Source organism: Eumetopias jubatus, unplaced genomic scaffold (genome assembly GCF_037043125.1).
Source record: "Eumetopias jubatus isolate StellerSeaLion01/CBP00866 unplaced genomic scaffold, mEumJub1_p1.0 scaffold_3, whole genome shotgun sequence".
NCBI lineage: Eukaryota > Metazoa > Chordata > Mammalia > Carnivora > Otariidae > Eumetopias > Eumetopias jubatus.
Window position 1 is genome coordinate 192,260,101 of NW_028274809.1, and position 25,605 is coordinate 192,285,705.

Genomic DNA, 25,605 nt, shown 5'->3' on the forward strand with positions numbered 1-25,605 from the left:
TCTGAGTGTAAATACTGTGCCTGCTGTAAGATACGGTATGAGTACAAAATTTAAAAGCCTAACCAAAAAAGTGTTGCGAGACTTCAGCAAGATGACAGGAGATGAGACAAATTTACACAATAAAAAATGCTTTTATATTGACATTGTTGGAAAATGAAATGGAGGGAAAAATCACATTCATAATGGTAGCAAAGACTGAGAAATATCCAAGAATAAGTATAGCACACATCTATGTGATGTGCGTATATAAAACACAGCATTACCAAAGACCCAAACAAAAGGGAAGACAATAACATGAAAATGCCAGTTCTTTTTTAAATTAATACAGAGATGCATTAATTCTATGACAGATGAGCCTATCATGTTTGGAAGGAATGAGAAACTCTCAGCCTCTTTCTAAACCTTAAACATCTGTGATATGCCCATTACCCATGTCACCTAATTTCAACGACGGACACCACGCAGGTGTGTAGTGGGATGCTCTGTATGCTACTGGTATCTGAGAAAGGAAGAATCAGTTACCACTCTCGCAGGGAATCTGCAAGCAAAAAACTGCCTTTGCTTAAAACCATCTTCTGCAGTTTCCACTAAAGTTACCTCCCGACCCCTCTTCCCCCAGTCCCTTCCTCACACAAACCCGTAAGCTAATGAGCATGCCAGAACGTACATGCTGTCTCTGTTCCAGAGATGAAGCTGGTTGTGTGCATCAGGAGCCCTGCAGATATTCATAAACTACGATCCAATTACTTTACTTCCGGGATTCTATCTTAAGGAGGTGATACTAAATCTGGAAGAAGCCACACAGTCTAAGATGCAACTGCTTCATTATTCATGCAGCAAGATGGGGTCATCCACCCTCCTTCTCTGTCTGACGCAGCGCACGCGCCCGCCCTTCTAGGGATCCGGGTCACACAGCAGGAGAGTCAGACGGTCCCCAACTCGTGACAGTTCTGCTGCGCAATGGTGCGAGAGCGATCCATGTCCACGAGAGGCCGTCCGAGTCTGAATGCGGCTCTTGTCCTGGGCTGGAGGGTTGTGGTTCGATCCTCTCTGGGGATGCTGGGCAGCGGCCGTGCTCCCAGGCAGCCACGCGGTCACAAGGACCAACAGCTCTTCTCTCCCCATACGACAATTTCCAGCACAGAATTTGGGGTGCCGCACGAGATGTCCCACACTTGTCAAATAGGGCTTGTGCGGGATGCTGTGCCCGACTGCCGGCTGATGTCGGCGTTCTGAGCGCACATGGTGTGGGGCCGGTTACATGTGTGAAATGCATTTGTGACTTTCCCATTTTCCCCATCGGGTTGTGATGTCCACAAACCGTTAAATTACCTCCCCTGTATTGCTGTGCTCGGGAGCTTGTTGCTTTTCTCTCTTATTTGAAAGATCCCGTTTTACCCCACAGATCTTCCTTGGCTTACGATGGAGTTATGTCCAATGTTTTGTAACAACAAAAAATACTGCCACGACCAGTGTCGTTTGTGTATCTTGTACGCACTAGTGAATATTTCCACAGAAACTGCCTCCTGGACAGGGATTGTGGTTCAAGGTTCCGAACGTTTTAGTTGGTAACAGACGACACTCTGTTGTCAAAGCAGTAAAGTTGGCAGCCCCTCCCCCGCCGGAGCATCCGTTTCCCACACCTGTGAATGCCGCGCTGCCTGATGTCTAAACACCGATCCGACAATTAATATTTAACAAAGTCACACGTGCAACTGGTGACCAGGTGAAGGGCACAGAACCCTCCACCTTACTCCTACTTTCGACATCTTATCATCATTCCTGCTTCTTACTGTGATTAAAAAAATAGCTTTTTTTGGTCCTTCATGGTCTTTATCTCTATTTCTTTTTTTTTTAAAGATTTTATTTATTTATTTGACAGAGATAGAGAGAGAGCGAGCACAAGGAGGCAGAGAGGCAGGCAGAGGCAGCGGGAGAAGCAGGCTCTCCACCGAGCAGGGAGCCCGATGCGGGATTCGATCCCAGGACCCTGGGTTCGTGGCCTGAGCTGAAGGCAGTCGCTTAACCGACTGAGCCCCCCAGCCGCCCTTTATCTCTATTTCCTGATTTGTCAACGTCAGACGTCATCTCTTGACGCTCAGCGATGAAGATGGGGATTTCCCCCATTCCGACCACTCTGTGGGTCCTCCTCTTCTGGAAGTCACTGTGGCGGAGCCGGCTAGTGCTTTCTCAACACCCTCCCACCTCCTGCCCCACTCAGCGGAGGGACTTCGGACACCACCCGCCGGGAGGATGGCAGGCACGTGCGCAGGACGTGAGGCACCTGGACCCCATGACACCAAGGAGCAACCGTGCCCCCTCGGGCCACCTTCTCCTAGACTTGTTTTACAGGAGAGAGAAACAAACATCTATGTTAAGATTTATTTATTTATTTAGGGGGGAGGGACAGAGGGAGAGAATCTCAAGCAGACTCCCCGCTGAGCGCTGAGTGCAGAGCCCGACATGGGGCTCAACCTCATGACCTTGAGATCACGGCCTGAGCTGAAACCAAGAGTCGGACACTCAACCGACTGCGCCACCCACGTGCTCCCAGACATGTATTTTTAAATCACTCTGATTTGATGGGTTTTATTATATACACCAAATCGAGTCCTACCTGACATACTGCCATTGTCACTTCAAGCAGGAGACTTAGGTTTCTACTGTTCTCCGCTCCATCCCTCCTTCCCAAGAGGACACGGTCCCTCTGCTTCCCGTCAAGCACCTACAGCCTCTCCGCATCTTGCCAACGGGCCATTCTCTGTACAACCACAGCTCAGTCGTCTATGCTGAGTCCAAAAACATAGGAACACCACACACAGCACTACGAACTTCCTTTTTTAGCAACGTCTGGAGAGCTAGCATCCAGCGCCCCCGCCCCCACCAGGTAAGAAAGTGTATAACACCCAACACTTGTTACAACCAGAGATTTTTGGACACACAGCCACAGACCAAAATACCATACTTATGACAAACAACAATTATATGGACCACATTAAATGTTCCTTGTTTCTTCATTCATACCGTGGCTGTCATGGATTTTTTTTGGGGGGGTAAGGTGTCTGGCTGAAATGAGAGTGACCAATTCACCCCAATTTGACTGGGATTCTCTTGTTTCAGCATTAAAAGTCTTGTTAGCTTGGTCAGTAACAGGATTCTAGGTGAAACATGACTTCCCTTTCAAACCTTTGGAATAATTCATTAGTGGAAGTGCCCACTACCCTCCTGGTAGGTGTTCCTGGCTGCCCTCCACGTAACAAGGTCCATAGGGTGGATTCCTACACCTCACTCTCCTTAACCTGAGGGTCAGTTCCATGCCCACCTGGGCCACATCCTGCAAATGCGGGCAATTTTTACAGAACCCACTTACTTTTTTAGAGCAGTTTTGCTTTTACAGGAAACTTACAACAATAGTACAGAATTCCCATATAACACTTCCTTTTTTTAAAGATTTTATTATTTGACACAAACAGAGAGTGTGCACATGAGTAGGGGGAACAACAGAGGGAGAGGGAGAAGCAGGCTTCCCCGCGGAGCAGGGAGCCCGATGCGGGGCTCGATCCCAGGACCCCGAGATCATGACCTGAGCCGAAGGCAGACGCTCAACGACGGAGCCGCCCAGGCGGCCCTTGACATAACACTTCTATTATTAACATCTCTCGTTAGTGTGGTATGTCTGTTATGATTAAGCAACCAATACCGATACATAGTATAATGAAGGTCCATACTTTATTCAGATTTCCTTAATATTCAGCAAATGTCCTTTTTCTGTTCCAGGGTCCCATGTTACGTTACTCATGTCTCCTTATGAGAAACTCCTGGGAGTTCCTCAGACTTTGTTTTGCCCACGTTGACAACCTGTGTCCACTGCTGCACCTGCTGGGACGCCCTCCTGTTAGCCCAGTGAGGTCACGACACTCTTGTGTCACCCAAACCACAAAACCAGGTCTCTTAGCAAGCATGACTCACCCGGGTAAATTTAGGTAAAACAATGCTTTCTCTGGACCAGGACAAAATAAAACTCCCCCGGGCCTGTCGGTCCCTACCACACACACGTTCCTCTCTCTGTCGCGCTGAGTACCGGCCGGCCAGCGGCAGCGGTGCTGGGCCCTCCCACTGCCAAACCACCATCCACGGCGGCTCACGCGGTTCTGTCTTCTTCGTCTTCCTGGGGCTGTGCCCTTGTCTGCAGCTTCAGTGTGATGGCGTGACCTCCCTGTCCCCGGGGAAGGGCCCAAGCAGCAGCCACGACTTCGGGGTCCGGGTCCCTGACTGCGGTCACGGAGGCCTCTGGGCCCTCGCTGCGGGGATGGTGCTCGGCAGGTGTCACCTCAGCAAACCTGCATCTCGGTTCAAAGCTCCATCCCGTGTGGAACTGAACGCGGCTTGTCGTAGCCTGACAGGCGGGGAGGCTCGGGGGGCATTTCTGGAAGGCTGGCCTCCAGCGCGAGAGAGTGACCTGGCCCGCTTCATCAGGCAGGGCCTGCCAGGAGGCAGAGGTGGCACCTGTGACCTTAACGGAAGAAACTACCGGAAAGAACACTCTGGAGCTGTCTAAATGAGCAGGCAGCGCCCGCGGGAAGCTCCAGCCGGGTCTCCCTCTGGTAGTCACCAACCTGGTGTGCCTTGCTCCATGTTCCCGCTGAGCCTCACGGTGCGCGGCCGAGCAGCGTCCACTCTGCTAGCCTGACCCTCGGCCTGTCTTCCCGTCGCACGCAGGCGCTACCTCAGTCCGCTGGGCTAGAGGATCTGGCCATCGCTCCACCCCGGGCCGCCTGCGGGAGGTAGAGAAGGCCGTGGGCATGGTCGGCGGCTCATACCCGACCCTTGGGAGCACGTCACAACACTGTCGTCTGCCTGGTGCTGCCCACCTCCCAGCAGCGGCACCGGGCAGCCTGGGGCCGGAGCGGTCTCCTTCTGTGGGATGCTGTTCCCACTTCCTTCCCCCTCTCCTGGAGACAACTTCAAAACTACTCAAAGAAAGCAAGTGTCTCCGTTCAGTATGGAAACATCATGTGCTATTTGATGCACTGGTCCACATGGTTTAGCTCACAAAATTGGTAGATTATTTGAATTGTATGAACTGAAGGAAAAGCTGTAGTAGCAAAATATCTTTTAGCTGAAAGGGAATGGGACGGACTCACAGATGCATCTGAGCCTGCAATTTTTGTAGCTGTTTCTAAAAACATGTTAATTAAATGCACTGGTGAAAGCATTGCGGCAGTCAGCGTGCAAAGTTCAGGGGGCCGCGGGGGAGCGGAGCGAGAGAAAGCCGGCGGGCCTCAGCCACGCCGAGCACAGCTCCCATCCCATCTCCCTTAGCTTGTCCTTGACAATGTTTTTCCTCGAATGCGTTCGTTTCAGATCTACCCCCGAACAAACATACAGCCCCGGCCCACAGCCGTCCCCCCCCCCCGTGAGTGGGCCTGGAGGCACGGGGGACTGATGGCACCCCGCGGGCCGCAGGGCCCTGGTGCCGGCCGTGGAAGCTCTGAGCCTGGGGGCGCCGTGTCACGCAGCACAGGTAACTACTGGGACTTCACAGGGGAAACGGGAGCTCCCCAGAGCACGGCCGGTCCCGCTCCTGCGTCTGGGTGTGCACATGGCTTCCAGGTCACTGTCAGGAAACTGCCCGGAACCGTCTTGCGTTGCAAACACGGCCAGTGGCTAAGCCTCGGGGATAACTCTCGTGCCAGGAACCTTGTTTACACGGGTGCACAGATGACTGTAACTAAACACACTCCCTGCCTTCTCAGTGCCCCTTGGTGCTGCGTTCGTGCGTGTCTGCGGGCCCCCAGTGCGTCACTCTGCTGAGACGGGGACTCTTGCGGCTCACAGCTGGTCCGCTCCAGCTGAACCAGCAAAGGCTGAGCCGCCGTTCTGCGGGGACGCAGACCCAGGTTCCCCCAGCAACAATTCATAAGCTTGTTTTACGTCTGTCCCCGTTGACTAAACACCGTCGGCTCCTTATCACTGACCTCACGACAACGGCAGTTTCCCTCGAGCGGGGACGAAGCGTTTTCTCTGCAAGGCACGCCACGGCCCCCCTGCACCCGGGGCGCGGGACCCTAATTCAGCCTGACGCCTGTGGGCCACTTAGACGGTGGAACCACCACAGACACGGGAAGAACGCGGTGCTACGAGGACCCCTGTGGGGGATCCGGGAGCCGGGACGAGGGGGCAGGGCCGTGTGTGCCAGCGCGGGACTGATGCACCACAGCCACACGTGCTGATGTGGGAGCTACAGATAAATGTCAGCAAGGAGGTGCGTTCACAGATATGGAACCTGCAAGTAAGAGCGTTGACTGTATACATACGTCCCTGATTCTGAGTTCCAACAGAGGACGGTGCCTTAACCGAACCCGCGTCCTGACTGCTCTAATGGCGCGTCTCTTGCTGGCTCGTCGTCCAGAGAGGGTGCCACGCCAGCTTTCACCCGGTGGCTTCTCAAACCCAGGCCACCCTTCCGCACTGTGGGGGAGAACCAGCTGGACCGCAGCGTCCCCCCCTCACTGTGGGCACGGCCTAAGCCTTGTCAGGGCAGGCGCTGGGGGACGCTGCAGGAGGAGGAGTCTCCCCTGGTTGGGCTGTGCTGTTCCCCGCGGTCCAGCCCGTCACACACCCCAGCAGTGTGCGTGGGGAGGTGGGGGGCACATGTGGGGGTGCTCTGACCCACGTGAGCCCCTCAGTGACACTGCAGCTACGGCCAGGACCTGGTGACCATCTCACTGTGACCCTCCCGGGGTCTGCAACCCCCTGGGGGCCCCGCCAGCCTCGGCCTGCCTTCATCACAGGGACGTGTCCCTGCTCGCCGGGTCCAGGCCCCTGGGCACTTCTTCATGGGGCGGGGGGGAATGACCACCGCTCCCATGTGAGGCCCGAACTACAAAGGTCTCCCTCAGCCCTGGAGCCTGTCAGATCGTCCTCGCACCCATGTCATTACCCTCCTAACCCGGTTTAGGGGTTTTTAGAGCAAGCGTCCCTCTAAGTTTCTGTGGCTTCTGCCTCTGACGAGCCCCAGAGGGCCGCGGGCACCCCACGGATGCCGCGTTCCTTGCAATCACCTGCGCGGCCTCTTTACCCCCCAGCCTTGGCAGCTTGTCCGTTTCTAATCTCATGCTCACCTGTGAAACCACCCCCCAAATCTCGAATCCCTAACTTCAGAATTATCCAACAAAGAGGTTATTCACAGTCTGTTTCAGGATGGTTTCTAAGACCTTCTTCAATCTTGGTTCCCTACAAAACCTCTGAAGGAGCCTGAGAGGCTTGCACAGAAATGCACGTTCCTGCATCATCTGGACCTGAGAACAGCAGGGCACCATAAACATCCCACTGACCTGAATCCGTTTGTTCGAGTTCTTTCTCACCAGTGGGGGATCTCAGGGCATCGTGACGAGGTGGTCTGGTAATCACACATCTTCAGGCCTTAACATTTCCCCGAAGTGTCTCCCGATGACCCCCTTCCCCTCACACCCGGCTTCGGTTCCACTGCCGTCTGCATGTCCCTTTTGCCCTCACCAACTCTGGACCCCAGGGATCCCTCGGCCACGTGCCCCGTGCACATGGGCCGTCCTCCTGGTGCCACCGCCTTCCCTCCCACAGGCTGCCTCTGCCACGCAGCACAGCTGCCCTGGCCTCCCTGGGCCTGCAGGAGGCAGCGGGGCCCCGGCCTCCACACCAGCGAGGCTGCCAGCCTCCCGCCCCCCACACATTGCGCCCCGGCCTGGGGGGTTCAGCGCCTGCCTCACTCTGGCGCCTCGAGACTCGGGCCGTAGCTCCAGCCACGTCCCTGTTCAGAGAGCTCAGGTCCTCGGGCCGCTTCCCTCTACTGCCTTGTCCTCCCCTCGGCCTTCCATGGTGCGCCCACTGCCGCGGCCAGCCACGCGCCCCTTCCACAGCACGTCCACTGCCGCGGCCAGCCACGCGCCCCTTCCACAGCACGTCCACTGCCGCGGTCAGCCACGCGCCCCTTCCACGGTGCGCCCGCTGCCGTGCTGCTCTCCTGCCTGCTACACTGGTGCTCCATCACCTCCACTGTCACCCCGTCTGTCACTTGTCACGTCTGCCGTCACCTCCGTCACTCCACCATCACCCCGCCATCACCCCCACAGCTGCTCTATCACCTCCATCAAGCTGCCGTCTTCAGGGCCCCTAGCTGCTCTCCTTGGCGGTGCACTAGCCCAGTCATCCTGGCAACCATCTTTGCTGTCCCTTCTTCACGGAGCCATGATGCAGACGAACCTTTCCACCCTCTGCCCAGTAGTACCTGGACTTGCAATTACTGAGGTCGGGATGCCAGGCCCTCCCCCTGGATCATGTGTCCAGTTGCTCCCTCACCTTCCTCTCCTCCAGCACCAACTGGTGGCTTCCAGCCCCCAACACCCGCCCCTCGGGGTGGGAGGGACCCCACCCGCCTCACGTCCTCACGGAGGCCCACTGCCCCCACGTTGGCAGGGTCCCCTCCTAACTGCCCATCCTCAGACTCGCTACAAGACATGTCCCTTCTCCCTATTGCCTATTCCTTGGCTCCCCCTTTCAGGAAAATTCTTCAAAAAGTTTCTACTTTCCGTCTCCAAGTAGTCTACTTCCATTCTCTGTTTCCTCATTAAAACAAATTTCAATCTATAGAAAAGCTAAAGAGGAAAGCAAGGAACACCCTTCTAGATTCCCCATGTTTACCATTTAGTCACTGAGATCTCAGTGCCCCAAACACTAAAGGCATCATTATTCCAGCAGGTTTTTTCAAAGTAATCTCTCCACCCAATGTGGGGCTTGAACTCACAACCCCAATATTGAGTCGGATGTTCCTCCAACTGAGCCTGCCAGGCGCCCCTATTCCAGCAGTTCTTAAACTGTGATCTGCAAGCCCTTGGGGATGCTGGGACCATTTCGGGGACCCAAAAGGTCACAGTCATATAAGCTAGGACATCGGACTCCTTCCTGTGTTGACAAGCACACTGATGCAATGGTGAAAGTCTCAGCAACAATTTTCCTGGTTACTATTGTATGTTTCAGAGCTGCAGTTTTTAAAAAGCCAATTCTGCCTAAGAATGTCCCTGATGCAGTTCACCGAGTAGCCAGCCTGTTGCTTCAAGGGGAACAACAGACAGTATTTGTGTCTAATGATAACATTTGAACTTTTTTTTTTAACGTTTTATTTTATTTATTTGTCAGAGAGAGGGAGAGAGCACAAGCAGGGGCAGGGAGCCCAATGCGGGACTCGATCCCAGGACCCTGAGATCATGACCTGAGCTGAAGGCAGATGCTTAACTGACTGAGTCACCCAGGCGCCCCAACATGTGAACTTTCAAGCAAAAATTACAATTTCCAAACCTGTTTCCACCACCATGCACTTGAGTTTCCAGTTCTGAACTTTTATGAGATTGTTAATGACATTAAGGTGATTTTTTTAAGGTGATTTTTTTTTTTTATAATGAAATGTTTCAACACCTGGAAGATGTACAGAACTCAGTTAAACAATATTTTCCAAATAGTTAATGCAGGATGTTATACAATCATGCATGGATTAGAGGCCCATTTGGTGGGCAAGACAAACAGATTTAATAACTGGGTATAAGAACTCCATTGATAATAGCCTGATTCAACACTGCAACTGAGAAGAGACTACCAATGTAGAGTTTTGGTGTTGTATCAAATGCCCGCAATTAACTGCAAAGGCTATTAAAATATCCACCCCTTTCTCAATTACTTATCTGTATGAGACCAGATTTTCTTTACATACTTTAACCAAAACATTTATTTAAACCTTCTTTTCTCTTTGAAATGTTTTATAGTTTTCAGTGTAGAGGTCTTGAACATAATTTTTCAATTCGAATATAGTTAACCTACAGTATTATGTTAATTTTGGGTGTACAATACAGTGACTCAACAGTTCTATACATTTCTCAGTGCTCATCATGATAAGCGTGCTTAATCCCCTTCATCTACCTCAGCTGTCCACCACTCACCTCTCCTCTGGCAACCACCAGTTTGTTCTCTGTATTTAAGCCTGTTTTGGGTTTGTCTTTTTTTTTTTTTTCTCTTCCTTTGTCTTGTTTCTTAAATTCTACATATGAGTGAGATCATGTTATTTGTCTCTCTCTGACTTATTTCACTTAGCTTTATACCCTCTAGGTCCACCCATGTTGTTGCAAGTGGCAAGATTTCATATTTTATGGCTGAGTTATATTTCATCGTATATACATCACCTCTTCTTTATCCATTCTTCAGTCAATGGACACTCGGGTTGCTTCCATAGTTTGGCTATCGTAAATAATGCTGCAATAAACATAGCGGTGCATGTATCCTTTTGAATTAGTATTTTCATTTTCTTTGGGTAATTACTAGATCATATGGTAGTTCTTTTTTTAATTGAGGAAACTCCATAATATTTCCATAGTGGCTGCACCAATTTGCATTCGTACCAACATGCAAGAGGGTTCCCCTCTCTCCACATCCTCACCAACACCTGTTGTTTCTTGTGTTTTTTTATTTTAGCTATTCTGACAGGTGTGAGGTGATACCTCATTGTGGTTTTGATTTGCATTTCCTTGAGTGAGGATGATCTTTTCATTTGTCTGTTGGCCACTTGCCCAGCTGTATGTTTTCTTTGAAAAATGTCTATTCAGGTCCTCTGCCATTTTTGGATTTTTTGTTTTGTTTTGTTTTTGTTTTGGGTGTTGAGTTGTATAAGTTCTTTATATATTTTGGATACTAATCCCTTATCAGTTGCAAATAACTTCTCCCATTCAGCAGGCTGCCTTTTTGTTTTGTGGTGGCTTCCTTTGCTGTGCTAAAGCTTGTTATTTTGGTATAGTCCTAATCGCTTAATGTTGCTTTTGTTTCCCTTGCTTGAGGAGATATACCGAGAAAAATGTCTCTATGGCCTTTGTCAAAGAAATTACTGCCTTTGTTTTCGTCTATGAGTTTTATGTTTTCAGGCCTCACATTTAGGTCTTTAATCCATTTGAGTTTATTTTTGTGTATGCTCTAAGAAAGTGGCCCAGTTTCATTCTTTTGCATGTAGGTATCCAGTTTTCCCAACACCATTTTTAAAAAAAGATTTTATTTGAGAGCGAGCGAGCATGAGCAGGGGGAGGGACAGAGGGAGAAGCAGACGCCCCGCTGAGCACAGAGCTCGATGTGGGACTCAATCCCCTGGTTAAGGCAGACGTTTAACCAACTGCACCATCCAGGTGTCCCGTCCCCCCAACACCGTTGTTTGAAGAGACTTTTTCCCATTGTATATTCTTGCCTCCTCTGTTATAGATAACATAAGCATGGGCTCCACTTCTGGGTTCCCTATACTGTTCCATTGATTTGTGTCTATTTTTGTGCCGGTACCGTACTGTTTTGATGACGACAGCTTTGTAGTATACCTTGAAATTTGGGATTGTGATACTTTCAGCTTTGTTCTTCTTTTTCAAGATTGCTTTGGCGACTTGAAGTCTTTTCTGGTTCCATACAAATTTTAGTATTATTTGTTCTAGTTCTGTGAAAAATGCTGTTAGTATTTTGATAGGGACTACATTAAATCTATAGGTTGTTTTCGGTAGTATGGACATTTTAACAGTATTTGTTCTTCTGATCCACATGCATGGGGTATCCTTCCATTTGCTTGTGTCATCTTCAATTTCTTTCACCACCGTTTTATAGTTTTCAGAGTAAAGAGCTTTCCTCTCCTTGGTTAGGTTTATTCCTAGGTACTTTATTATTTTTGGTGCAACTGTAAATGGGATTATTTTCATAATTCTCTTTTTGCTACTTCAATAGTGTAAAAGAAATGCAACAGATTTCTGCACATTAATTTTGTATCCTGCAACTTTACTGAATTCATTCATCACTTCTAATAGTTTCTGGTGGAGTCTTTAGGGTTTTCTCTATGTAGTATCATGTCATCTGCAAATAGATTTTCTCAACCAAAACGTCTAAACCTTCTTTCTCTCTGAAATGTTTTAGTTTTTCAGTGTAGAGGTTTTGAACATCTTTTAAGGTATACTCCTAGGTATTTTATGGTTTTGGTGTTACTGTCAACGGACTTTTTAAAGTTTAATTTTCCAATTGTTTGCCATTACTATTTCAGTATACAAGCACCTAAAAGGGTCTTCAGGCCAAAAAAGTTAAGAACCAGTAAACTATTATAATAGTTTAGGATGCACTTAATTTTGGTAAGATATGCAGAGCAAAATTTCAGCTTATTCTTGGGTCAGTGTTAAAATGATGTCCACGTGTTTTTAAAGCACTAGAACTTTTTCTTTTTCAAGCCCTAAGTACAAAAAACTTCCCCAAATATATACAAAGTAGAACAATGAACCTTCACGTACCCAGTGTCAACATCAGCTCACACTTAATCTTACATGAGCTTTGTTCTGTCCACTCTAACACTCCTGTGTCATTTTGAAGCAAATTCCAGGCATGATAGAACTCTGTTAACAATTTCCTTACAATCTCGAAATGGGAACTTCATGTGCTCACCTCAATGCCTTTGAACAAGACAAGCAAACTGCATCCATCACCATTGCATGGGGCTGTTGCTCTCCTCTAGATTCTATATGGTAGGTTTACCCCGAGAAGCAGTCATAGTCTGTCCAACAATTCCCAAGACTAAACGAATGGCCGATCCTTAGTTCATCTTAAGAGATTCACTTAATGTTTTCCAGCAAATATTAACTCACTATGCAGTCTCTGAAATGCTAGTCCAAGCAGGGGATGGCATGGTTTCACCTCTCCTGCAGACTCAGAGCAACCTGGGCAGCTTCTCAGAGCAGCTGTTCAAAAGGGCGGCTGGGGCCATCTGGGCTCAGAGCTCGATTACTGATGCCTGTTGTGGGCACGGGATTAGGCAGCAGTGCTTCTGTTCTCAGCCTCCAGTAATTTCTGTGACACTGCCAAAGCCTAATGCCCCCTCACTTTGGTCTGCTAAGTTTTGCAATATTATGTGTAAAGAAACCAGTGTTTTAAATAACATATATAGGCACGCCAGAGAGATTATTTTGTTGGCATTTACTAACTATAATTTATAGTTTTAAAAGGCTTACATTCATAAATGTCTGCTGGCCCAACGTTTAGTAAATTATGGTTGTTGTCTTTTATGAAAATAAGCATGCAGGGACAATACCGTTAGCCGAGAGCAATGGATAACCCCCAAGAGAGCTCCAGGGAGATGAAGCATCCGTAAGACTAAAGTATATATACCAACAAAAGTGGCCAGAAATTACATGGGCAGGATCAGAGGAGCAAAGAAAAATCTTACAAGCAAAATAAAAGGCAATACTCCACTTGTCCCCTGTGCAGACATCCGCCACTCCTCACATCCTGGAAAGAAAGCACACCCCAGGCAAGGATCGAGTGTGAGAGTTTTTTATTCAATTTGTAAAGTACAGTTTAAAAACAAGATGTTAGTAACACTCTTAGAACATTGGCTTGTTCATTTGACATTTTCTCTGTCTCCACCAATTTTTATTACAAAAATCAGAAAAGTAAAAATTCATTACAATATTTGCACAGTGTGACCACTAGCTGCTTAAACAAAAGCTAATTTCTATAAAACCATAAACTTAGTGCAGTTTTATTAAGAGAGATCCAAAATTCTCTCAGTGGACTGGATATACATAGTGGTACATATTTTAAAGCAGAAAACCCCCAAAAACAAAAACAAGGAAAAAAGAAAATACAAGTCAAAACAGTCAGTTAAATATTCTGACCTGACAGTTCCTACAAATAGTAATTTCCACTACATATAAAGAAAACCGTTATCTGTGGTAAAAACTGTAGAGACAAAGCAAGAAATGTGGAATAAAAATCACAAGAGCTCAGAAGTCAGTCCCAGGCTGCAGGTGTTTTCAGTGAAACCTGGGGCAGGGAGTTACACCGCTGAAGGGGCCACTTCCATCCCCAAGTCACCACGTGTGCCCGTAAGCCAGACCCCACCACATGGCAAGTTGCAAAGTTTCAGTGAAAAGACTTTGAAAAAGACAAATGTTCTTTTCTTCAAGAAATCTTTGTAAGGCTGTACTTTGCATAGGGAAAGAGCGGTCTTCGGTCATAAATTCTACAGGGAAGAGTAAAAGCAAGCTTTTCAAAATGACTATGTGCAAGGAGTTGAGTCACCAGGCACCTCATCTACTGCCTCTCATTTATGCTGATCTGATGTAATTTTACTTGACAAGAGGAAAGACGGCATTTTGTGGTGACGGTGTTCAAAGGAAAACACTGAGGCTGGCAGCAGAAAAATCAAATTCTGAAAGAGGCTCGCCACCCCACGGGAAGAAACACCTGGGCGCTAAATCAGCCTTACTCGTGCATACGATAGGACTCACGAGGAACTTTTCAAATAAAAGCTTTTTTTTTTCAGAAAGCTGAAGTATAAAAAAATAGTACAAGTCGTGGCATTCCCTCCAATGGATGCTATGTGAGTATTCTGAGTTGGCTACTAGGAGGGACGGGTGCGTCCAGATACAGTCAGGCCGCTGGTCTCTACGAGCCGTGGTAGAGGTGCATGGCCCCCAGGGCAGCACCGCCGTGTCTCTCTTCCCCCTTCGCGGAGTTGGGGTGCTCCGCCACGCTATTAAGCTCGGGGATGCTTTCAGCAGTGTCCCCAAACCCATGGTAATGCCCGTAGTGCAGATTCTCCTCAATGTCCTCCACCCAGGAAGGTCTATTAGCTACGCAGCTACTCGGACTCCCATTCAGGTGCAGAGAGCCACACATCTCCGCATTAACGCTCATGGTCTTTTCTGGGTCCTCAGTCCCATTAACACAAACAGAACCCTGGCTACTTGGAAAAGGCCGTCCTCGAACTAATCCATTGCTAATTCCATTAGATCCTGATAAGCACTGGTCATTCCTGCTCTCCATCCCATTGAGCTGTGTCGTGGAGGGGAAGTCCAAATGTCCATTGATGACACATCCATTTGTCAATGTATCCGACACGGGGCTACTGTTTTTCATATCTGCATTAAGAAATACACCTGTCACCAAAATTCAGAACCACAGGGGGAGGAGAAACTAAAAATGTTTCATTGCTGCTACAATTTTAAAGGATTTATTTAGCTGCTTTTTTTTTTCTTTTCCTTTTAAACAAACCAGTTCCTTTTCTGGAAGTAAAAAACTGTGCATAGGCAGATTTAAAAATAGAACCCACAGCAGCATTTGCCCGGTAAGACAGGAAACATCTATGACTTTCAGCAGCACTGAGTGGCTGAGTGTAAACACCTAAGCTGACAAACACGCGGCATGAAAAATACCAACGGTCCCGAAAAGCTGTCAAAAAAACCCAAAAATCAAAAAACTGCTCTCCTTTTAAGACTACTTTCAGGAAGAAGTTTTAAAAATCACCCGTGAAAAAGTCCAGCAGAACGAAGTGTGAGGTTTTCCACAGAGTTTAAATAAAACCCCACACCTTTCCAGCTCTTAAGAAAAGGGAAAAAGAAAGGCGGCCGCCGAAGCAGGGGCCTGGAGAGGCTCCTGGGACCAGGCGAGACAGCCCCACAAGAGCTCCGGGGAGGGGGTGGGGGGAGCGCGGTGGCCCGCCCTCAGGCCAGGTGCAGGGACGCAGGAGTTCAAACCTTAGCGACACTCGCATCCACGTGGCACTTCTGCGACTCGGCCCGCGGCAGTGGCCGGCGGGAGAACGGGCACTAAGCGCAACAGCACGAGCTCTGGGAGGGTCTTCCGAGTTCACCAGTAAAGTGACTACGATGTCCGAGGCTTCACCTAATTAGGCTACTTTAAAAAATCACTTAGGTTGGAAAAATGTTGCTTGCTTAATCTGCATATGTAGACATCCATCAAGAGGAGGATGTCTTACGGGGTAAAAAGAGTCAATCACAACACACTCGGGCCCACGGGGAAACTCGGGATTCAATATTCATGTTCACAGGAATTCACAGAACAGTACAAAGGATGATCGCAAATCATGTCGTGCTTGGTAATGTGAAATTTTATCTCAATGTTCTGCGCTGTTAAAGCAAAAGGTATGATATTAAATACACAAGAGCGGAGTCCCACGACCGTTGGAACGAGGGCACGCTTCCGGACCCCCAATCACCCTGACACACAGCGTGGCACTCCCCCGGAAGGGCTTGCTTTCCGCGTCACCATCTATGTGCCTCTGATTTGCACTTGGACATAGGTTTCTGTGTGTCCCGCAAATCTTCCTGCCAACAAAAAATCACGGCTTGTTCAATGAACAAAAACACCTTCTACACATTCCATTATTCATCCATTTTTCTGGCAATTTAAGTGATAATCATAGTTTAATAACTACTATAAATTCTTCAGAGGATAAGGGATTTTTTTTTTTCAAATTAAAGGACATCTCTTCTATTTAGTTAAAACTCAAGGCTAGAGAACAAGTTATTTCAAGAACCGAACATGAAGTAGAATAGAAATAAAATAAGCTATTCCCAGAGAAACACTTTTATCAATTTTCTTAAGAAAATAAAGTATGCACAGTGTTTTCTGGGTGGTAAAATTCATGACTATGATGGCGACCTTGACAGTTATTAAGATGAGTAACTGTGTACTAGTAACAGATATGGAAACGACTTTCCCGGAGGCCTGGACCTGAAAAGGTCCGGGAGCACCACCTCAGAAGCCGGCGTTGCCTGGACTCGCTGTTTTCATTTCGCGTTTCCCGTGTGCACGCGTGTGCGTGTGGTTTAGTGCCCAGGGGGTGTCAACGGGTGCTGTTATGCAATCTCAAAGTCAAGGCTGGTTGATAATCTCATGTCGTTATGGAAAATCTAATAAAACTGAGCATGAGAACGGCAGGTATCCTAGAGACTGGCTAGTTCGTGACCCCACCCGGCCGCCTCCAACACTGTCCTCACTCCTTGCTCCCGCACCCCTCAGGGCCCGCGCTCCCACCCACCACCTGCCCAACCGCTGCACGGGCCCCAGGAGTTTAGCCCATTTTGTGCACGCAGGAGGACGTGTGTTGTACGTGAAGTGACAGGAAGCATGGCACCTGTTACACAGGATGAGCTGAGCTCGAACTAAAGCAACGCCCCAGCTCGCTATTAAATTTGGCCTGAAAATGCAGGGAATTAATGCTCGAAGATTAAAGAGTGATTCCTTCTGCCTTTTTAATAGCAGGTAGCAATGTCGCTTGTTTTGAAAAGCTTTGAGTTTTGTTATTTGTCTTTAGCCAGGGTCCTTAAGTATATTATCCAATCAGAATTTTCCTTAGAAAATCAACCCATTTAATTATTTGGCAAGAAGGTGACTCCACCTGTAACAACCGTGCAGCTTCTAGAAAGATGTACACATTTGCCTTTCATTTTAGTAAATAGAAATGATTTTCTCATGTATGTTTGGGAAGCATATCGCATAATCTTTTACCCCAGTGAAGAATTTAGCATAGAGACATAATAAAACCTTAAAAAAAACCAGTATCTCTTTTCTACATATATTAACACAGTAAGAAAATGGCTAAGATGTCTTCACGGTCACCTGAAGAAAAGAATGGCAGAGAGAAGTGTTAACTCAAAGGAAAAGCCTTCAGAGATTCTAAATGCTGAAAGAACAACCTTTGACTTTTAAAAACTGAAAATGACTATCAACTGTTTGAAGATATTAACACTTTTAACATGTAAAACATGTTTTGTGAGAAGTGGTGCTCAGCGTTTGGCTAGACTTGGAGTCCATGTCCCAGAAACCACAGCGACCGGCAGCGGCGAGCGGGGGGCTCCACGCTGGCGAGACCGGTCACAAGTCAAAAGCACAGCATCCACCCGTCCTCCGTGTCCACAGCAAGTCATCCTTCTCGCTGTGCGCCCCAGGCCGAAACTACTAGCAATAGATGTTTGCTTGGTGTAGTCACCCAAAGGTCACATGTCAGAAAAGTAAGCATGCGAAACCTCGTTGAAATTAAACAAGGCACGTTAAGCGGAAGCTTCAAACCAAAATAGAAGATTGCACTTAAACTTTTTGTATCTATAGAATGCACCCAAAACACTTATCCTTGTATCTACAAACTTGCCCAAGATATGCAAACTCTAGTGTAACATTCTTTAAAACGCCGGACAACAAAGTGCAAACATCGGGAGAGAAACTCAGGTTAGAAATAATATGCATACTGGTTCTTGCAACGACAAGGGGTCTGCATTGCTGAAACAGTATATATTTCTATTTCTTTTGGTCCGACAGAACCACCCTCCTGCTGTTTGATGTCTTCGACCATGGGGCCGCCGCAGCTAACAGGGAACTGTCCACTCCCACCTGTTACAGCAGCAAGCTCTCTATCGACCAGCATCGTGTCAGCTTCGTCATCGGCGTCGCCATTCCCCAGCGGCCTGCAGGGACCCGAGCTCCGGGCTGCACAGAACACAGAGGCAATTTCAGATCCCTGCATCCACGAGCTTTTAAGACAACTACCTCCCACTCCTTTTTCCTCAAGAGCACTGAGGGCTCCAAAAGTGTCAAAACAACTTAATAATCTACAGATTACCAAGGAGCCTGGTGTACATTACCGGGAAACTTACTTTTCCACAGTAAAAAAATAGTTCCCGATGTGTGCCGTTTCAATGAAAAGTCACGGGATTTCGGACATTTACTCTCTATATGCTCAATGGCACAAATTCTCCTTTATGGCTGTTATGTGGACAAAATAAAGCAGTTATACAATCCAGAGATGTTTCTAAATACGTTAAGTTTAGTGTACTCTGTATTATGCCCTCAAATGTTCCTTCAGTTGTTTTTGATAAAGAAATATGAAGACAATTTTTGAATAAAAACCATTAAAACTATCCTCAAATTAAAAAAAAATTCACTAATTTCAGAAGCAAAAAATAAGGTAAAAGCCAAGATTCGATACTGTCCTGGGGGCACAGTCCCGTGCACCAAATAACACTGGAAACAAACATTAAAGTCTTAGTTCCAGATCTTTGGAGCTGAAGTTATATATGCACATTCTTCAAAAAAGGATCATTCTCTGGATCTTGGGAGAAAAACGAACATGCACATTTAATCACGTCTCCTGCAAGAATGGCATTCACCGTATGGAAACACTCCCCCAGTGCACCCTCCCGGGGAACCCCGCCTTCTCCCAGCAACCACTCCCACTCGACACATGGCTTTCTAGTCTCAGCAAGCATATGCTGTTACAGAAACGGACCCCCAAATCACTTTTATGCCTTGCTTTTCTTCATTTACCATGGCATGAACGCAGCTCATCAGCGAAGTTCAAAAGAACCTTTTTAAAGTCAAATAATAATCTGCTGTAGGGCTGCATTATAACTCACCCCCTGCCCCAACTCCCCGCCGCTGGCTGGCTGGCTTTCCTATCATGAATACCACAATCACCATGCTTATCAATGCACCTCTGTGTGTATTTCTGGTTCTTTACTCAGATAAACACTGAGAATTATTTCTGGGTCAAAGGATATATACTTAATAAACAACTTTCGGTGCTAAATCTTTCCAATAAACATTTAAAAACAGACACAAACCCTGCAGCTTTAATTACTTCTAATTTTGGAGGCATGAATCATTTTTGATACATGTAAAAGGAACGAGCGTACCAGTTCCAGAGCATCACTAACCCTAACCCAAACCGTTGAGACCAAAGATGATCACGTATGGTCTTCATGACAGAGAAGCACAAGTTCTGAAAGACGAGCACGTGGGAGAAACGGCAACAGAACAGTGTGATTTGTGTAGCTGGTCTGCACACGTACAAGGCCAAAAGCAGTCGACAAGACAGGTGCTTCTAAGCCAGAGGCATTAGGCCATGGATTTCCGTTTTTCCCACTCAAGGCTTTTTTAATTCCTCCACAGGGCCCACATCAGCGACAGGCAAGGTGCGATCTTCCCCGTCAAACAGGTACTTTCAACAATTCCGTGGCAAACAGGCCGCCTTAACGAGGGGGATGGGGGGTGCGGCACCCAGGTGCCCACAGAGCAAGTGCTCAGGACCTTCGGGGAGACCTCAGTCAGTCATTTCAGAGACAAGGAGCCTGCAGTCGGCGTGGGGTCAGGCTCTGCTCCTTCCCATGCCCGGCAAGCCAGGCGGGGAATCAGGTGGTTGGTGGAGAACAGGCGCACGCTAGCGTGGCATAGCCACGGACGCCTCCGCGAACAGGGAGACTCCGCTGGGGTATGACATGGCTTTCGGTGTCTGTACGCCTAAGACCTGCTTTCCAGGATTCAGGGGCCAGTGTTCCTCGGGAAGGTGACAACTAGGCTAAATGTGCAATTTCACATCTCTGAAAAGCAAAGCAGTTTATAAAAAAAACCTGACAGAGGACCGAACAAAAGGTGCTTCCTGAGAGCAGAGCTACGTGTCTTCTCGTCCCCTAAGCCCAGGGCCCAGAAGAGTGGCCATATGCGTGAATGAAGCCCACTCTCCAGTCTGAAAAGGCACAAACATAGAAAGCAAACAAAAACGATTAGTAACTGGAATGACCAGTAATAAAATTGGGATCGTGGCCTCCAGAGAAGGCTGGCTATGAAGTGCTGTGGGACCCGGGGCCGACCTGCCACTAGGAGGCAGAGGAGTCTGGGGACATCCCAGGTCACACTAAGAGGAGGAGCCAGGGCACAGGGCCACTTTACCAGTCAATGACTCCCTTAGTGAGAGACCCACGCAGTGCACTAGGGGGCTACACTGACTCTGCAACCTTTCCATGTCGCAGGTGCACCGTTAATGCTGATGGCTCCTCATTTACAGAACAGGATGAAAATTAAACAGACCAAAGGCTCTCGTATTTTAGTCATCAAGAAACTCTTTAATGTGGGAAGCATAAGCTAAAGCAGTCAGCCCAGAATTTTCTTTCTCTACAGGCAGGCAGTCTTTGTAATGCACTGCTGCCATAAAATATCTGCAAGGACTTTTAACTCCTCGGCCGATAATCCAGCTGTCCCAGAACCTTGGGTAATTCTAGCACCTGTGGATAGGACATGCTTAATTACCCAGATGGAGGTATTAAAGGTGCAATTTACTTTTTAAAACTGTATTTTATGAACCATGAGATTAACACTGGCCTTTCAGAATTGTGAGAACATTGGATCCAAGTGGACTCCTTTCTCCCACATACCCATCCGTCGTTGCCAAAGGAAGCACTGGAAACGTTCCACATTGCGCTGGAGAAAGGCAGTCTTACACACAGAAAACGAAATGTCTTCTTTCCAAGTTATCGATTCTGATCCATTTTACACTTTGGAGAAGGACCGTCCCTTCCCATCTTCCTGCTGACTTCCATAGTTAAAAGGAAAAATCACTAAACATTTTGTTAAAAAATGTCTTTATCTTTTACTTGGCCAAAGTAGGCATTTGTTGAGGAGACAAGATTCTAGCACTAGTTAAGAGGCTGAATATTTATGATAGAAAACTGCCTAGGATTGGCTCAAAATAAACCCTCCCAGCTTCCTTCTTGCAGAAGCAACTTTGCAACCAAGTGTGACTGACCACCGTCCAAACACAGAAATCCGCATTTGTGCTTCCATTGGAGATCCCTAAAACCAGTTCTTAGCAAGATTCTAAAGCTACATTTATTTTATGACCAAGCAGTTTGAAAACATGCGGAGGGCATTACTCAGCTCTTGGAAGCCAGGGAGCATCTGATGCGTTACAGGAGGGCGCCGTCAGGAAGCTTATTTCTGTGCTGGCTCCGTATGGCCGGGAAGGTGCACAAGCAGAACAAAAACAAGTTATTTTTTATTTTTTTAAAGTGAGCTCTATGCCCAACGTGGGGCTTGAACTCATGACCCTGAGATCAAGAATCAGAGGCTCCAACTGAGCCAGCCAGGCGCCCCTCCCCCAAAAAGGACCTGGGCCACAATGAAGGCGGTTCTACTACAGGGGACCTTTCAGACTCTAGCTCCTGCCACGGCCCCAGGTGCAGCACTGAGTTCTGGAAACTCTACGGAGGGCCTGGGGTTTGTAAAAAGGACGCAGAAGGGAAGGTGCCCGGGACGGCTGACTCCTGCCACAGCCACTACACCGCTGAGAACAGACGAGGCTCGAGGCAACGGTGCAAATCACAGAAAGTGCTTGGCTCTCAAGTGTCACTCACTCAGATCATATTTACAAGATGCCAGGTCTTCAGGGATTAAGACAAAATGATCATTTGTTATTCCAACACAGTGTTCTCTTGCTCTGGTCAAATATTTAAAAAGCTGTCATTGACTGTGCCGTGTGCGCGTCTCTAACGTATGGGATCAAACTAGAAGGAACTACAGTTTTAATTGGGGAGGTAAGGGATTTCCTGAGTCTCAGGCTCTAATTACTCAAGATGTATCACTTCACAGAAATCACATCCACTCTCCCTTCCCCCCAGTCTTTACATGTGGTCAAGACGAATAATGAAGACCAGAAAGTGGAGATTCTTTAATGTGAAGTTCATCCAGGGGAAAAGTGTGCTGAGAAACTTCTCACTGCTAATTTTAAATGGAGTCATAATGCCGTAGTTTTCCTAAAAGGTTTTTTTTATGAATTAAATACCTATACGTTATGTATGAAATCCTAAGATCAATAATATACCCATTTGAATTAAAAACAAAACCGCGAAGTCAATTTAACAAGAGATCTGGTATCAACACAGCCTCCTTCCTTTGGCAACTGTTTGCAATTACCAAACCCTAGGCTACTGGCTCAGTCTGTAACTCACACTGCTTCTTTCCCCACTCCAGACTCGGGATCTGCACCCCAAACAATTTTGATTAAGACAAGAGCAAAGTCTCTCTCACGGATGGGACGGGCATTCTTTCCTAACCCAGTAATCTGGACGGGGTTCCAAGGAAAACACACACACACGGGTAACTACTGTTATTCCTGAGGGTTAACAAACATCAACAGAAACAGAAACACACACACACACACACACACACACACACACACGTAACTACTGTTATTCCTGAGGGTTAACATTAACAGAACCGTTATGGAGCAGCTGTTACTGAAGGACATGTCATCCACCTGGAGCCAACGGCTGATAAAAACTGGGGGAAAACACCACAAAACCCACTTATATACTGGTGCTTCCTTGTGCTACCCCAAATGAAAAAACCCCGTTTTATGCCAAAATACTTTTAGTCAAAATCAACCACTGAAGTGACTTTGGACTTAACACTCTAGTTCATGGCCCCATGGACTACGTCTGTGCTCTGAGCAGAGCAGATGGGGTCCTGGCGTGAATGGTGGGGCGAGAGGGTGTTTTCAGGACTACATCCAAAGCACAGCGCATGGTCAAGCGGCACGGAAAGGATGTGTTATTAATCCTTCAAGTTCTTTTCCATCCGAGTTTCCAAGGGAAAATCACGCCAGTTACCTTAAAAAATCTGAAAATAGTTTACTGAGAGCGGAGACAGAGGCTACTTTCTGTGGAGTAGGGAATTTTCAGTCTCAGGATTCCAAAGTAAAAATAAAAGGAAAAAAGTTAAAAAATTTCACAAGGCACACTTTAAAAAGTTGGCTTAGCCAGAAAAACTTTTGGAAATAACTGCTTTTATGAACATAAATTCCACACTAAAAACACGAGTGTGTGTGATTCTTAAGTTGTAGAAAGACTGGACTGAGTTTCGTTAATAAGGTCCAAGCTACACATTCATACAGCCTGGATAGCATTCCTGGCACCTAAAAAAAAAAAACAGCCTAACTTGTACTGGGGGAAGAAAGAAGGGAGACAGACAATTTTAAACTCTTTTAAATACATTTACATGTGAAGTTATTCAAAAGTACTTTATATGCATATATTATATAAGGAAAAAAATGCTTATTTTTACTCTAGTGTGAGAACCAAAAACTTATCCACAAAATGAATAATTCAGAATGAGCAAAACTTTAAGCTCCCACATTTAAATAGCAAATCAAAACGAGATGCCAGAGATTAAGTGAAAATGAACTACAGCAACACATCTTGAATTGCATACTAGAACCCCATCCTAGAGGGGCAGTTAACTGTGCAGGCAAACACAACTTCTTTCAGAAAACCCAGATAGCTGGGGAAAAATCATTAGACGTACGCCCCAACCCCCACTCACAGCAAGCGTGTAACGATAAAATGAAAGCTATTACCTCCGCTTTCCCCCTGAGAAGAGGCATGAAAGCACCTGTCCGTGCTCACAGACATAAATGGATGGACACACACACACACACACACACGCTCAGTGACATGTGGGACACTGCCTGGGACCAGCGCTGCCTGGGGCATGGGAGTGAGGACGGTCTGGCTCAGTGCATCCCGTGTCGAGCCCAGATTTCTCCCGCGGTGGTGACAGAACGGGCCCAGGGCAGGTGTGTGGAGCAGAGCCCAGCCTTGGGGCTGTTCGACTCAAACACCAGGCTCCAGCTGCATCTTCTTCTGACCTGGTGCCTGGGGTTAAGCAGTGGGAATGGGCAGTTCGGGAAAGCTGCTCAGGGAATTTCGTGGGCAAAACGTGAATCTCTTACCCTGGTCAACCAAAGTGAATCCTTGTCTGGAGGAGGGAAATAAAATCCCCTCACCATCTATCTACCCGCACGATTCTTCAAACCCAGTCTGTGTAGTAACAAGGTTTAGGAAACTTCAATTCAAGTCTGAGGAATCCTCGGAAAGTCTTTTCAGGATGCTTCAACAATGAGATACTGGCCGATCCAACAGGCCTGAACACCTTAGGGGACTGGTTTGAAAACCTCTTCGGTAAATGTCTGAGTCTTGTTAGAATGTTCAGTGACATCCTTCTTACCCTACTAGATAGAATTTAAGATTTATGCTATAAACCAACACACGTGGACATGGACACATACAGGACTCTTGCCTGAGGGCATAATGAAGCTGACACTTCACATCATTCCAAAATATTAAACCAGGCATTAAGCGGACAAAAAAGACTATTTTTAAAAAGTGGATGCTCTTAAAGGGCTTTTAAAATATGTTAGAAAAAATATGTTGGAACATGGTACAAATAAATGACAACACTGAACAATACGTCACCATTAAAAACACGACTTGTGAGGTTTAGACACACCTTCATGTTGTTTGTGCTTATGATCATTCTCGCACCTTTAGAGAATTAGGTAATTTATAAAAGTTACGAGTTTGGCAAACCATTACATTAAGTTCATACATTCATTTCCACAAAAAAGTCACAAGTTTTTATAATCACTAAGTATTTAAAAGTAGGTAATACAATTTTATCAACTTTATAGTAAAAAAAAGAGCCCATTTTCATCTGGATGCCATCCAGCTAAACTGAAAATGTGTAGCAACTGGAGAGAGGATAATGTTGACCCACATGAAGTGTAGTTAGCTAAAACCTCCAGCCACTCAGGTTTTTCTCATACTTCACTTGTATAGCTTTTTTTTTTTTATTAATTGAAGGGTACAATTTTGTATTTATGCTCAGCTATCTCATCTGAGTTCATAATTTCAACGTGTTACTTTTCACTGCCATCTCTAAGTGTCCTTCCCTGTTTAAGTTCGTTAAATACTCTTGCCCAGCTATTAATCTGTCTTTAAGATATCTTATAGACAGGAATATACATATAGTTTTTTTTCCTAGATGAAGGGGAGGTGTTTTCATCTGACAGTGACTAGGTGACTCCACTTCCTTGAGAACTCTGAAGTCGTCTGAAGACAGAGAGGTGGGAGAATACTTAGAGCTAACTTACCTTACAGACGTAGC

At 46.9% G+C, this 25,605-nt stretch overlaps 1 protein-coding gene across 1 annotated transcript in view; it reads right to left on the minus strand.

Moving 5' to 3' along the window:
* Nucleotides 1–13,343: 13,343 nt before the first annotated feature.
* ANKRD10 (ankyrin repeat domain 10) overlaps nucleotides 13,344–25,605 on the minus strand; it is a 32,322-nt gene continuing 20,060 nt past the window's right edge. The window contains exons 5-6 of the mRNA XM_028087309.2: nucleotides 18,223–18,318; nucleotides 13,344–14,951 (exon numbers count right to left, since the gene is read on the minus strand). Coding sequence (XP_027943110.1) covers nucleotides 14,476–14,951; nucleotides 18,223–18,318 — 572 coding nt within the window. The 3' untranslated portion in view covers nucleotides 13,344–14,475. The remainder of the gene's footprint in view (nucleotides 14,952–18,222; nucleotides 18,319–25,605) is intronic.